Source organism: Nipponia nippon, unplaced genomic scaffold, assembly GCF_047370975.1.
Source record: "Nipponia nippon isolate SJK-2023a ecotype South Korea unplaced genomic scaffold, ASM4737097v1 scaffold_7, whole genome shotgun sequence".
NCBI lineage: Eukaryota > Metazoa > Chordata > Aves > Pelecaniformes > Threskiornithidae > Nipponia > Nipponia nippon.
In genome coordinates, this window is record NW_028262391.1 from 53,047,148 (window position 1) to 53,060,841 (window position 13,694).

Below are 13,694 nucleotides of genomic sequence, written 5' to 3' on the forward strand. Positions count from 1 at the left end.
GAACGGCTGCTGGCTCGCTCCCCTTAGAAATAGGCGAGCAAGCGGGGAACGCAGTTTTGTTAAGCGGGGCTTTACGCAGAGCCCGGGAAATGGAGAGCGGGGCGGGAAATAAAGCGCGGGGCGGGAAATAGGGCGCGGGGCGTGGCTTCGTCACCCCTCCCTCCGGCGCGACCAATCGCAGCAGCGGCGGCGGGCCGCCGCCGCTGCTGCGATTGGTCGCCCCGGAGGGAGGGGAGGGGCGTCCCAGCCCCGCCTCCCCCGCAGCGCAGAGCCTACCGCAGCGCGCCATGCCGGCGGGGGCGTGGCGGCGCGGTCACGCCCCCTTCTCCAAACCCCGCCCCTTCTCCCGGTGCGCGGCGGCGGCGGCGGCGGCATGGCCGTGTGGACCCGGGCTTGCAAAACGGGGCTGCTGGAGCTGCTGCTACGGGAACGCTGGGTGCGGGTAGCGGCGGAGTTGAGCGGCGAAGCCCTGAGCCTGACGGCGGAACCGGGAGGCGGCGAAGCGGCGGTGCTTAACGGCGTGGTTAACGGCAACGCGGAGGCGGCGCCCGGTTGCGTGCGGAGGGTGCGGGTGGTGAAGGCGGAGGCGGGAGGGCTCGGTATCAGCATCAAGGGAGGTCGGGAGAATCGTATGCCGGTGCTCATCTCACGTATCTTCCCGGGGCTGGCGGCGGAACGGAGCGGGGCGCTCCGTCTGGGCGACGCCATCCTCGCCGTTAACGGCGTCGATCTCCGGGATGCCACCCACGATCAAGCCGTCCAGGCGCTGAAGCGAGCCGGGAGGGAGGTCATCCTCGAAGGTACCGGCTAACCCCCCCCCCGTCCCCGGTATCGGCCCCCAGTGCTCCCTCCCTCCTCTCCCGGGTGCCCCACCCGCCCAGTTACCGGGTGTCCCGACACCCCCTGCCGCTGTCACCGGGCTCCCGGACCCCCCCTTGGGCCCGTTTTCCAGTTGTGGGACCCCACCCGGGTCACGGTACATGCGTCCCCCCCGCAAAGCCCCCGGTACCGGGCCCTGGCGTGCCCCCGCTTGGGACGGGGACCGGGACCGGGGTGTCCCCTCCCCGGCCGGGGCGCTGATGCTTGCGGCGGGACAGGGACCCCTCCCGGCTGGGGACAAGGACCGGGCACCACCTCCGCTGACCGGGTCCCCCCGGGGCAGAGCTGGGGTCCCCCGGCTGCGGGGTCCCCCCGCCTAGGACAGGGTGTCCCCCCTCCCCCCCCGGACAGGGTGTCCCTCCCCCCAGGACAGGGTGTCACCCATGGCAGCTCTGGGGACGGAGCCCCTGGGGTGGGCGTTTGTGCCCCCTGAGTCCCCAGGCAGGGCCGTGGCCCCGGGGGGTCGGGTTGGGGTCTGCCCGTGGCCCCGTGGCTCTGTGCCCGCGGCGCAGCCGGCTCAGGGTTGGCCCTGCGGAGCCACCGGCTCCTGCCCGACCTGTTCCCGGCAGACGGACAAGCTCGGGCAGGACCCGCCTGGCCCGGCAGCACGGTGGCTTGTGCCATGGGCCAGGGTGGCCCGTGCAGGTCCGTGGTGCCACCCGCACCGTCCTGGTGTCCCGGTGAGGCCGTCTGTCCGCTGGTGTGCGGGGCTGCTCCGTGGACGCGGTGCCCCGTGGGCACTGGGCTCGATCGCCCATCCCCGGTTGGGCTGGGCTGACGCTGGTGGCGGGCACTCCCGCTCACCCGCCTGCTCTCGGCACACTGTGCCGGCACAAGGGCGGGCGGATGGGCTCCCTGGCACGGCCGCACCCGGCACGGGGCGGCTCTGTGTGGCTCGGCCACGGCTGCGGGGGCCGTGGAGAAGCCACAGCCTTGGGCTTGGCTCTTAAATACCTGGCAGGTCGGTGTCCGCCATCGGAGGCAGCGGGAGCCCCCATGGCTCCCCCGTGCCGGATTTGCCATCTCCCCCCGCTCCCGTCTCACGCCAGCCAGCCGTTTGATCCTCTCCCACAGGAGCCCCGGCCCTGCGGGCTGCTTGTCCCCCGCTTCCTCCATGGGTGCCGTAGCAGCCGCCCCTTCCCGCCGGGGCCAGCATCGGGGTGCTCCTCGCTGCCGGAGGGCTGCGGGGCTGCCTCTCTGATGGTTGTGGCTGCCCCACGGCCCGGGGACGCTGTCTGGCGGCTGCTGGCCCTGGAGAGGAGCTGGGGAAGACCTTTGCCACCCTGGCCTCCCCGTCCTCGCTAGCCCCTGGAGGTGTGACCGCCCTGGCAGGCAGGGCTCGCAGGCTCGCAGGGGCTTCGCCAGGGCCGGCGGTGGAGTGCGGGAGCACCATCCCTGTGCCGGCACCCCGGTGGGGCTTGTGGCCCCTGCCCTGGGCGCTGGGTTTGGCCATGGGGACCCGTGCTGGCCACCTCCCTCCCGGGGTGACCGCAGGCGCGCGGCGCGCTCCAGCACGCTGGGGGAAGGGAGCCTTTCCGCCTCGGCGGGGGAGCTGCGGGCAGAGCTGCCGGCCGGCAGGCAGGCGGGCAGGCCTGGCAGCCGGCAAAGGGGAAGGCTGGTTGCAAGAGCTGACCCACGTGCAAATGTGGGGAAACTTCTGCGGTGTTTCCCCTCCGGGTTCCGGTGGCAGGAGGGGTCTTTGGCCCCGAGGATGGACCGATGCCGTCCGGGCAGCGCGCGGGGGCTCGGCCGGTGCTCACCCAGCATTGCCGCGCAGCCAGAGCAGCCGCCTTCCTGCGGCAGGTTGGGCGAGGGGTGCAGGCGGCGGCCGGGTTTCCTTTGCGGTGAGAGCGTAGGCGGGACGGCAGCGGCTGTGCCGGGGCAGCTATGTGCCGGCTGCCGGCTCACCAGAAGCAGAAGAGGTGGTGGCAGTTTCCACTGCCCTGGTGCCAGTTTCGTGCCGCTGGCGCGGGGAGCCCTGTGCTCCTGTATGTGCCGCGGCTGTGTCCCCCCGAAAGCAGGGAGCCGGTTCTGCTGCTGTCCCCACCGGCAGACACGGTCCCGTGCATCTGCTCGGTGCTGGGGCACGCTTAGCACGGTGGCTGAGCTGGCGCAGCCTGGCAGCAGCTGCCTGCTGGTCCCAGCCACCACCGAGAGCCATCGGCGTGGCCCACGGTCCTCTGGCAGCGCCTTGGCACGGCGCTCGGGCTCCCGCACCGACGGCTCCCCCACTGCCGGCTCCAGGAGCTCTCGGCGAGCCTGGCCTTCGGGGAGGCAGTGGCCGTGCCCTGGCGGAGGTTGGCACTGGCATGGCGCGCTGGAGTCCTGCCGGGGGCTGGCTGGAGGGTGCTGGGCTCCCGGCCGGTGCTTGAGGCAGGTGCCCACATCTGGCAAACAGCTGCTGAGCGGCCCTGCAGCAGGAGCTGCCGCTGCCCCGCAGCGCTGCCCTGACCTGCCCGGCCGGGCAGCAGGATTAGGGGTGCGTGGGGACGGCAGTAATCCCGGGATCAGCGCGGCGGGAGGCTAATATTAACTCATTTGCTGCCTGCAGCAAGGACAAGCGCCTCGTGGCAGCCCTGCGCTGCTCGGGCTCAGCAAATCCGGCGGGATGGCGGGGGGCCGGCCTGCCCGCTCCCCATCCCTGCTGGCATCTCCGCCGGCAGCCCCCGCGGCAGGGGGACTTGCAGCGGGTGAGCCCTGGGCCACAGCAGGCGCCTGCCCGTGGGACCGCGGGGTCCAGCAGCGGCACGACCGGCCGAGAGCGGGACCTGGGCCCCGCCACGCTGTCGTTCCCGCTCTGCGAAGTGCCGGTGTGCCGGCTGGCCTGGCTGTGGTGTGGTCGTGCCGGCTCTGTGACCGCTTTCCCCAAGCAGCAGGGAGCTTCGCTTCATGGCAGATTACAGCTTATTTGCTTTTTTTTTTGTTTGTTTTTAACTCCCCGCTGCCCCGGGGCGTGTGGATGTTGCTGTTCGGGCTCGGCGCAGGCGGGCGGCTCTCCTGGCTCTCTCACGGCATGCGTGCCGGCAGCGTGCTGGCCGGGGAGCCGTGTCCGGCGGGGAGCGCGGCGGGCAGGGGTCCAGCGCCGGCTGTGGGCGGCGCGTCCCAGGCTGCTGTCAGCGCTCGCTTGCAGCTTTCCAGCCTGGCCGAGCGTGCCGTCCCGCACGGCCTCGTCCCCGCTCTGGCAGGCGGCTCTGCTGACGCTCCCTGACATCTTGAAGGCGTTGGCTTTCCTTGAGCGTGGCGGCTGGCGCTGGTGAGCCCATGGCAGCACCGTGGGCTGGATGAGCTGGGCTCCCCGGCTCTGGCTCCTGCTCGCCCCGTCCGGAGCTGGGCTCCGGGGTGCTGGCGCCTCGCTGGGGCTCTGCTTTGGCAGGGCTGGGTGGTGCTTGGCGAGGGACGCTCCAAGGGGAACAGGAGCCGGTGCCTCCTTCCTTCCTGCCCAGCCTGGAGAGGAGTGTGGAGCCGGGATGTCCTGGCTGCAACCCTTCTCCTCCTCCTCGTCCTGCCGGGAGCGGAGGCAGGCTGCCGGCAGGCTGCTGGCAGGCGTGAGCGGCAGCTTGGGGTCAGCCCCGCCGTCGACCCCTGCGGCGCTGGAAACTTGGCCGGTGCCGTCCTCGCAGCGTGGTGGCCGGGGCGGGTCAGGATGGGCTGCAGCCTGACCTCCTGCCCGGCCCCATTGTGCTGCGCTGCCTTCCCTTTCCTACGCCCGCGCCGGCTGCCGGTAATGGGGATGAGCTGCCGGCACCCGTCCTTTACTTGGGACACCTCTGTCTCGGGGCAGGGTGGGACGCTCTGGGCCGGTCCCCAGGGCTCTCGGGCTGCCGCACCCCCCGGGGCGGGAAGGCAGGGTGCCCCCTTTCCTGCTGCCTGTCCTCTGCCTGCTGCCTGTCCTCTGCCTGCTGCCTGCAGCACAAGGCCGGGGGCGAGTTCAGCTCCCTGGGGCACGGGCTGTGCTGGTGCCGCTGGGGGAGGCCCTGCAGCCCCCCCAGGGCTGGCCGAGACCCCCTGCGTGTGGGGGGGACACAAGACGCCCCGACGGTCAGAGCATCCCCGGGGCGCAGGGCTGTGGCGTCGGGGTGCAGGACCCCTGCCCAGCCCTGACCTGTTCCCCGCTCCCCCCCCAGTGAAGTTCATGCGGGAGGTGACCCCCTACATCAAGAAGCCCTCGCTGGTGTCGGACCTGCCGTGGGAGGGGGCTGCCCCGCAGTCGCCCAGCCTGAGCGGCAGCGAGGACTCGGGCTCCCCCCAGCACCAGGGCCCCCGCGACCGCAAGGTGATCCCCCTCAAGATGTGCTTCGCTGCCAGGAACCTCAGCATGCCCGACCTGGAGAACAGGTGAGGGCAGGGGCTGCCTGCGTCCCCCCCCAAGCCTGGTGGCTGTGGGAGCCCCCTGCCCCATGGACTCCCCCCCCGGACAGGGCCATGAGCTCCTGCTTTCCCCGCTGAGCCATCAAAGGGAAATCCCGGCGGTTTGGCTGGGGCCGGGGTAGCGCCGTGCCCCCCGGGGCGGCTGGCAGCCTCCCCTGCCTACCGAACGGGGGGGCCCTGCAAATCCCCCCAGCTTGGCCTGCCGGCAGGGCTGGTACCAGGCTGCACTGGTGGCTCCCCAGCACGGCTGGAGCCCCAAACCAGTGCGGCCAGTTTGCCAGTCTGGGCACGGGCGGGGGCACGATCAGCCGGGTGCCGCCGCTCCCGTCCCACCCAGCGCCACATCCCCTCTCAGGCTGATCGAGCTGCACTCGCCGGACAGCAGGAACACCCTCATCCTGCGCTGCAAGGACACGGCGACCGCGCACTCCTGGTTCACGGCCCTGCACGCCAACATCACCGCCCTGCTCCCCCAGGTCCTGGCCGAGCTCAACGCCATGCTGGGCACCGGCGGCGCCGCGGCCGGCGGCAGGGAGGTGAAGCACATCGCCTGGCTGGCTGAGCAGGTATGCGCCACCGGGGCTGTGCCAAAGATGCTGCCCAGCACCGTCCCCGGGGACAGCAGCACCCGTGGGGCTGTGGTTGCAGCCGTGCAGCTGCCGGAGAGCCCTGCCACCGGCCTCAGCGCTGGGCTTGGCTGCTCTCACGTCCCCTGGCTGGCTGCGCCCCGGCAAAGGCAGCGCTTCCCGTGCCATCAGCCCCCTTCTCCTGCTGGGGTTTCCCGGCTGGAGACACTCATCACCCCCTCGCTTTTCCGCAAATTCACTGCCCGAGAGCCGCCGCCTGCCCGAGCACCGCGGTGAGCTTGGCCCCGGCAGCGGGATCCCCCGAGGGCTGCTCCTGGCTCGGCTTTCCGGGCTGGCCGGCCTTGGCAGCGCCTTGCACGGCTTTACAGGGATGCTGCCGAGACCCCGGCAATGCGGAGCCGCTGGCTTGGGGTCAGCCCGGCTGTGGGTGCAGAGAGCGGGGTGCCCAGGCAGCAGCGGGTGCCTGCCGCCCCCGGTGCCCCTCACCGTCTCTTCCAGGCGCGCCTGGATGGAGGGCGGCAGCAGTGGCGGCCGGTTCTGATGGCGGTGACGGAGAAGGACCTGCTGCTGTACGACGGCATGCCCTGGACCAGGGACGCCTGGGCCTCCCCCTGCCACAGCTACCCGCTGGTGGCTACCAGGTGGGCTGCGGGGGCTTGGGGGACCAGCTCCCCTCAGCTGCATCCAGCTCCTCCGCTCCTGTCTTGGCTCTGCCTCCCGCCGGAGCAGGGAGGGAGACCCCAAAATGCCATTGCGTCCCTGACCACCCCTCTGCCTGTTCACCCCCAGGCTGGTCCACTCGGGCTCGGGCCGCCGCTCGCCTGCCCTGGGCTCGGAGCTCACCTTCGCCACCCGGACGGGCTCGCGCCAGGGTGTGGAGATGCACGTTTTCCGCGTGGAGACCCACCGCGACCTCTCCTCCTGGACGCGCGTTCTCGTGCAGGGCTGCCACGCCGCCGCCGAGCTGATCAAGGAGGTGTCCGTGGGTGAGTGCTGGGGGGACCCGCGGGGCTCCCCCCTTTCCCTCCCGGGGCTCTGGGGTGGCGAGGGGCGCAGCGGGGCCTGGGCGGCCCGGCGGGGAGCTCCGTGGTGGGGGTCTGGCGGGCAGCAGAGCGGGCAGCGGGGCTGAGCCCTGCCCGTGCCCGCAGGCTGCACGCTGGGCGGGCAGGAGGTGCAGCTCTCCATCCACTACGAGGGCGGCTTCACCATCAGCCGGGAGGAGCCGGGCGGCAGCGTCCTCTTCCGCTACCCCTATGAGAGGCTGAAAATGTCGGCGGACGACGGCATCAGGACCCTCTACCTGGATTTCGGAGGCCCTGAGGGGGAGCTGGTGAGGAGGGCACAGCCGGGACACCCCCTCATTTTGGGGGGGTTCTTCCTCCAGGGGTGGCTCCCACTCGGTGCCGCTGGTTGGGAGCCCCCAGCCCCAGCTGCGGGACCCCCGGTGCCCCTGTGCTGACGCCGCTCTCCGTCTCCCCCCCCAGGCGCTGGACCTGCACTCCTGCCCCAAGCCCATCGTCTTCGTCCTGCACACCTTCCTCTCGGCCAAAGTCACCCGCATGGGGCTGCTGGCGTAGGCGGCCCCGGCCCCCGCCCGCCTCCCCCATCACAAACCAGCCGGGGAAAGCGGAGGGACCCCCCTGCCCCCCCAGTGCCTTGCCAGGGCCGGGACCCGCCGCCCTGAGTGCCGCCAGGGATCCGGCAGGACGGCTGCCCCGGGAGGGGGTGAGCCTCTCCTGCTCCCCACCGGTGGTCCTGCTCCCCCGACCGGCGGGCACCGGGGCGCAGACACCAGCTTTAACCCCCCTGGGCCTGAAGCCATCGCTGATCTCACCGCCTGTGCCTTGCCAGCGGGGCGAGCGCGGCCCCGGTGCTCGGGGGGGACCCCCGGGTGCCCCCCACCCCACCCGCGTCGGGGGGAGCCCCCTCCCTGCCTTAGGGCTCCCCGCAAAGGGGGGTCGCATTGTTCCCACGTGGGACGGGGCTCGGGCCGCCGTCCCCACGGGCCCCCCAGCCCCGGGGGCTCGCAGGCCCCTGCCTTTTGGGGCAGGACGTCTAGATTGATGCACTTTTCACTTTTTGTACTTTCCCTCCCTGGGGGGGGGCAGCTCCCGCACCCCGGGGGGCTGGGGGGAGCCCTGGGCGCGGTGGGAGCGGGACCCCCCCCGGGCTCCCCGCTGCCGGCCGAGGCCCCGGGTCCCCCTCAGCCAAACTCCGCACATTTTTCTGCTTCCCGTGGGGCTGCGCTGGCCGGGGCGGGGGGTGACGCCGGGGGGTGACGCCGGGGGGGTGACGCCGGGGGTCCCCAGCCCCCGGGGTTGCGGCCTACCCACAAGCACTACAGGTCCCGCTCCCCCCCGCCGCCGCAGGCCCCTTCTATTTTTGTATTCTTTGTAAATGGCTATTTATATCGGCCGTGGCCTCCGCTCGCTCGGGGGGGCGGGGGGGCGGGGGGCCAGTACCCGGCCCAGCACAGGGTGGGGAGTGGGCAGTGCTGGGCTGCCCAGTACAGGACTGGGATGGACTGGGCAGAGCCCGGCGTGGGGGTGCTGGGGGACTGGGGTGTGGAAGCGGCTGTGGGTGTGCGGGTGTATCCTCCGTGTGTGTAGGGGGGTGTGCAGCTGTGTGCGGGGTGTGTGTGTGTGTGTGTGCGCGGGTGTATCCTGTGCGGCTGTGTGTGTGCGGGTGTATCCTGGGGGGGGGTGGTGTGTGTGCGGGTGTATCCTGTGCGGCTGTGGGGGTGCGGGTGTATCCTCTGTGTGTGTGTGTGCGCGGGTGTATCCTTTGGGGCTGTGTGTGAGCGGGTGTATCCTGGGGGGGGTGGTGTGGTGTGTGCGGGTGTATCCTGTGCGGCTGTGTGTGTGTGTGTGTGCGCGCAGGTATACCCTGTGTGGCTGTGGGGGTGCGGGTGTATCCTGTGTGGCTCTGTGTGTGTGTGTGCGCGCGCGCGGGTGTAGCCTGTGTGGCTCTGTGGGTGGGGGTGGGAGTGTGTGCGGGTGTATCATCTGCGGGTGTATCCTGGGGGGGGGGGGTGTGGTGTGTGTGCATGCGCGCGGGTGTATCGTGTGCAGGGATGGGTGGGTGTGTGCATGGGTGTATCCTGTGTGGGGGTGCGCGGGGGTGTGCAGGTGGGACGGGGGTGCACACGGGTGTGGCTGCGCGGTGCCTCTGCCTTCGCGTGCACACACACACGCACACAGGTTTGTAGGTGTGCGCACACACGCGCGGGTTTGTCGGCGTCTGTACACACACGGGTGTTTGTAGGGCGCGTAGGTGGGGGTGCGTGCACACGCGTACGGGTGTTCGGGGTGCACAGGCACGCACGGCGCTGGGAGGTGCGTGTGTGTGTGTGTGCTCACACGTGGGGCTGTGGGGGCACACGCGTGTGGAGGGGCACACGGGGGTGTGCGGGTGTGCCCGCGCGTGCTCTAGGGCCTTGGGGGGGGCAGGGGTCTGTGTCTGTGTGTGTCCATCAGTGTGTGTCCACGTGTACGTGTGTGTCTGTCTGTCTGTGTCCATGTGTCTGTCTCTCTCTATCCATGTCTACGTGTGTCTGTCCGTGTGTGTCCATCTGTGTGTGTGTGTGTGTGTGTGTCCGTGTGTCCATGTCTCTGTGTGCATCTGTGTGTCTGTGTGTCCATGTATCTGTGTGTGTGTGTCCATGTCTGTGTGTCCATGTCCGTGTCTGCGTGTCCGTGTGTCCGTGTGTGTCCCTGTGTCTGTCCATCTGTGTCTGTGTGTCCATGTCCATGTCTGCATGTCCCTGTGTGTCCGTGTGTCTGTGTGTGTCCATGTGTGTCTGTGTCTGCGTGTCCGTGTGTCTGTGTCCGTGCCTGTGTTCCTGTCGGTGTCTGTGCGTCTGTGTGTGTCCCTGGGTCTGTCCATGTGTGTCTGTGTGTCCGTGTGTGTGTCTGTGTGTGTCCGTGTCTGTGTGTCCGTGTGTCTGTGTGTCTGTGTGTGTCCGTCTCCGTGTCCGTCTGTCGGTCTGTGCGCACCGGCGGGCCTGAGGGGCGGGGCACGGGCAGGGGGGCGTGTCCCTCGAAGCCCCGCCCCACGGGGGGCGGTGCCGGCGGGCGCCAGCAGGGGGCGCCACCGCGCAGCGCCGCAGTCGCGGGCGGTCCCGCGGGCCCCGCCGCCGCCGCCGCCGCCGCCGCCGCCGCCGCCGCCGCCGCCGGGCCGGGCCGCGCCAGGAGCGGCGACCCCGGGCGATGAGATGACAACGTCCACCCTGCAGGTGCGGCGGGCCGGGGGCTGCCGGGGCCGGGGCTCGGCCTGCGCCTCGCCCGGGCCGGGCCCCGGCGGGGCCTCCCGCCGCCCCGCTGCCAGGCCGCGCCGGGGAGGCGTCGCCCGGCGCCGCTGCGGTGCCGGCCGGGGAGCGGCCTCCGCCTGCCCCGGTGCCGGGCCCCGGCGGGGCGGGTGGGGAGGAAGGGGGGGGGCCCGGTCCCGCCGGGCGCTGCGGCAGGGGCCCCGCTGGCTGCCCGGGGGGGGGGGGAGCGGGCCCGGCCCGGCCCGGCCTCCTCGGGGCTGGGGAAGGGCCTCGTCCCGCCCCGGTGCCGCTCCCCGGCTGACGGCCCTGCGCCCTCCCCCGCCAGAAAGCCATCGACCTGGTCACCAAAGCCACCGAGGAGGACAAGGCCAAGAACTACGAGGAGGCGCTGCGGCTGTACCAGCACGCCGTGGAGTACTTCCTCCACGCCATCAAATGTGAGCCGGGGCCGGGGGCTCGGGGGGCTCCGGAGGGGCCGCGGCTGATGCTGGGGGGGGTCTCTGCAGATGAGGCTCACAGCGACAAGGCGAAGGAGAGCATCCGAGCCAAGTGCGTGCAGTACCTGGACCGGGCGGAGAAGCTGAAGGAGTACCTGCGCAGCAAGGACAAGCAGGGGAAGAAGCCGGTGAAGGAGTCCCAGAATGACAACAAGGGGTGCGTGGGGCTGCCGGGGCCCCCCCTGCCCGGCGGCGGAGCGGGGCCGGTCCCTCTCCTGACCCGCGTCCCTTCTCCCCAGGAGCGACAGTGACAGCGAGGGCGAGAACCCCGAGAAGAAGAAGCTGCAGGAGCAGCTGATGGGTGAGGGGCTGCAGGGTCGCGCTGGCTGCCAGGGGCTCAGCGGAGGGATTCCCCAGGGGAAGCTGCGGGGAGGGGGGCGGGCTGGGGGATTGCAGCCCGGGGGAGCCCCCAAGCCGTGCTCCGTCCCGAGGGGCGGTGGGGCTGGTGCGGGTGGGGGGGTTTGGCACGGGGAGGGAGAGGGGCTCTGGCTCCCCCGGCTCTCGGCAGACGTCGGGAGCGCGGTGCCAGTCTCCGTGGGACCCCTTGCAGGTGCCATCATGATGGAGAAGCCCAACGTGCGGTGGAGTGACGTGGCCGGCCTGGAGGGAGCCAAGGAAGCTCTGAAGGAAGCCGTGATCTTGCCCATCAAGTTCCCACACTTGTTCACCGGTGAGCATTGCGGCAGTGCCACAGTTGCTGTTCGCCCACGGAGAAGGCGCCGTGGGGCGGCAGCTGGGGCAGGGAGGTGACCCCGAGCAGCGGGGACGTGTGTCCCTGCGGGCCCACGCGGATGAGGCCTGCGCAGGGAAGGGGGAGCCGTGACGCTGGCCTCTGTCACAGGGAAGCGCACGCCCTGGCGAGGGATCCTGCTCTTCGGGCCCCCCGGCACCGGCAAGTCCTACTTGGCCAAGGCCGTGGCCACCGAGGCCAACAACTCCACCTTCTTCTCCGTGTCCTCCTCGGACCTGATGTCAAAGTGGCTGGGAGAGAGCGAGAAGTAAGCTGGCAGCAGGGATGCGCGGCTGCTGCGGGCTGGCTCCCCGCTGGCCGGGCTGGCAGTGCCGGAGCTCTGGCCAGGGCAGGGGAGCCGGCGGCATCGGTGAACCCCGTTAACGCAGATAACGGGTTCTGGGGGGGAGCAGGGGCCCTCCCGAGGCTCCGCAGGCCGGGGATGGCCCCTCTGCCGGCACGGCGCTCGCCTCCTCGCTGCCAGCGCAGGGTTGCCGGGGCGGCAGGGGCAGGAAGAGCCGGCGGCTCCTCGCCCCGGGGCTGGCGTGGGCTCTGGGTGGTGTCGGTGCTGCGGAGGGTCCCTGAGTGGGGACCCCGTCCCCTGCCTTTGTGCCCAGGCTGGTGAAGAACCTCTTTGAGCTGGCGAGGCAGCACAAGCCCTCCATCATCTTCATCGACGAGGTGGACTCGCTGTGCGGCTCCCGCAACGAGAACGAGAGCGAGGCGGCCCGGCGCATCAAGACGGAGTTCCTGGTGCAGATGCAGGGTGCGCGAGGCTGCCCCGGCGGGACGAGCCGGCGCGGGGACGGGGGGCCAGGGAGAGGGGGGGAGCAGGACGGGGGGAGCTGCCGGACGCCTGCGTCCCGCGGTTCCCTGGGGGTTGCTCTGAGCTGTAACCTCCTGCGTCCCCGGGCAGGCGTGGGGAACAGCAGCGACGGGATCCTGGTGCTGGGTGCCACCAACATCCCCTGGGTGCTGGACTCGGCCATCAGGAGAAGGTGAGCAGGGCATAGCTCCCCCGCCTCGCTCCTGTACCCCGGCAGGGTCTGGCAGCGTGGGGCTCACCCCCCTGCCTGCCCACACTGCCCGCAGGTTCGAAAAGCGCATCTACATCCCGCTGCCCGAGGAGGCGGCCCGCGCCCAGATGTTCAGGCTGCACCTGGGCAACACCCCGCACTGCCTGACGGACGCCAACATCCAGGAGCTGGCCCGGAAAACGGACGGCTACTCGGGGGCCGACATCAGCATCATCGTGCGGGACGCCCTGATGCAGCCCGTCCGCAAGGTGCAGTCGGCCACGCACTTCAAGAAAGTCCGGGGTCCCTCCCGCACCACCCCCGGCGCCTTCGTGGACGACCTCCTGACGCCGTGCTCGCCCGGCGACCCGGGCGCCACCGAGATGACCTGGATGGAGGTGCCCAGCGACAAGCTGATGGAGCCCATCGTCTGCATGGTGAGTGCGGCCGCCGCCAGCGCCCGGCTCCGCCCAGCAGCAATGCTGCTGCCCCGGCCCTGCCGGTTCCCCGTTCCCAGCGCGGGGCAGGGCTGTGGCGCTGAGCGCCCAGGGCGGGGCTGGGCGCTGGGGCAGGGTCTGGGTGGGCTCCTCCGGGCGGCTCCCAGCCAGCACCGCTGCGGGGTGAAGGCCCCCAGCCTCGCTGGGGCGCAGCGCCCGGCCTGTGGCAGCAGCCCAGAGGCCCACGGGGATGGGCTGAGGCGCCCGCTGGCACGGCCGTGGTGGGGTCCCCACCCAGCGCCGGGTCCCAGCCCCCCGCTCCCGCTGTTGCAGTCGGACATGCTGCGCTCGCTGGCCACCACCCGCCCCACCGTGAACGCTGACGACCTCCTGAAGGTGAAGAAATTCACGGAGGATTTTGGACAAGAAGGTTAAGGGGAGGGGGCGTGGGGCGTGGGGCCGGGGCGGCAGGGCCCCCGCTGTGCCAAACGGGTTCATCTTCCGCTCACTAATCCCCCACCGCACTGCAGCACCCGGCGGGGCGCGGGGAGCACGGCCCCGGGGGGCTGACACTACTGGGGGGGGGCCCAGCATGGCCTAGGCGGCCGGGTGCTCCCCCTCGGCTGTGCCCCACTCTTCTTCCTGCTCTTTTTTATTTTTTAAATTAATGCTGCTTTGGGTTCTGTCTTGTTTATACGAAAATAAAAACAATCCAAAAGCTTCAGCCGGCGCCCGGCCCCTCCCTGAGGCTCTGACCGCACTGGGGGGCCCAGCCGGGCCCCCTGCCCCCCGTACCCCACTGCCCCAGGGCCGAGGCCTCCGGCTCTGCCTGTCCCCGGGTGGGGTGCGGGGCTCCCCGCGCTCCAGCCGTCCCGGACAGGGATTTGTGCCCGCGGCAGGGAGGCGTGGGGCT

At 71.4% G+C, this 13,694-nt stretch overlaps 2 protein-coding genes across 2 annotated transcripts; both read left to right on the top strand.

Annotated features, from left to right (window-relative positions):
• The first annotated feature begins 340 nt into the window (after nt 1–340).
• On the top strand, nt 341–8,249 carry SNTB2 (syntrophin beta 2). Its single transcript, XM_087739641.1, has 7 exons — nt 341–800; nt 5,004–5,214; nt 5,603–5,813; nt 6,333–6,475; nt 6,624–6,820; nt 6,983–7,164; nt 7,319–8,249. Exons 1-7 carry the CDS (start codon nt 374–376, stop codon nt 7,409–7,411), a joined length of 1,464 nt encoding a protein of 487 aa, XP_087595767.1. The 5' UTR covers nt 341–373; the 3' UTR covers nt 7,412–8,249.
• A 1,796-nt stretch (nt 8,250–10,045) lies between these two features.
• VPS4A (vacuolar protein sorting 4 homolog A) lies at nt 10,046–13,505 on the top strand. Its single transcript, XM_087738813.1, has 10 exons — nt 10,046–10,068; nt 10,427–10,538; nt 10,608–10,755; nt 10,838–10,899; nt 11,149–11,268; nt 11,440–11,596; nt 11,946–12,094; nt 12,245–12,326; nt 12,421–12,781; nt 13,115–13,505. The coding sequence occupies exons 1-10, from the start codon at nt 10,048–10,050 to the stop codon at nt 13,214–13,216; spliced, it is 1,314 nt and encodes a 437-aa protein (XP_087594939.1). The 5' UTR covers nt 10,046–10,047; the 3' UTR covers nt 13,217–13,505.
• The last annotated feature ends 189 nt before the right edge of the window (nt 13,506–13,694 follow it).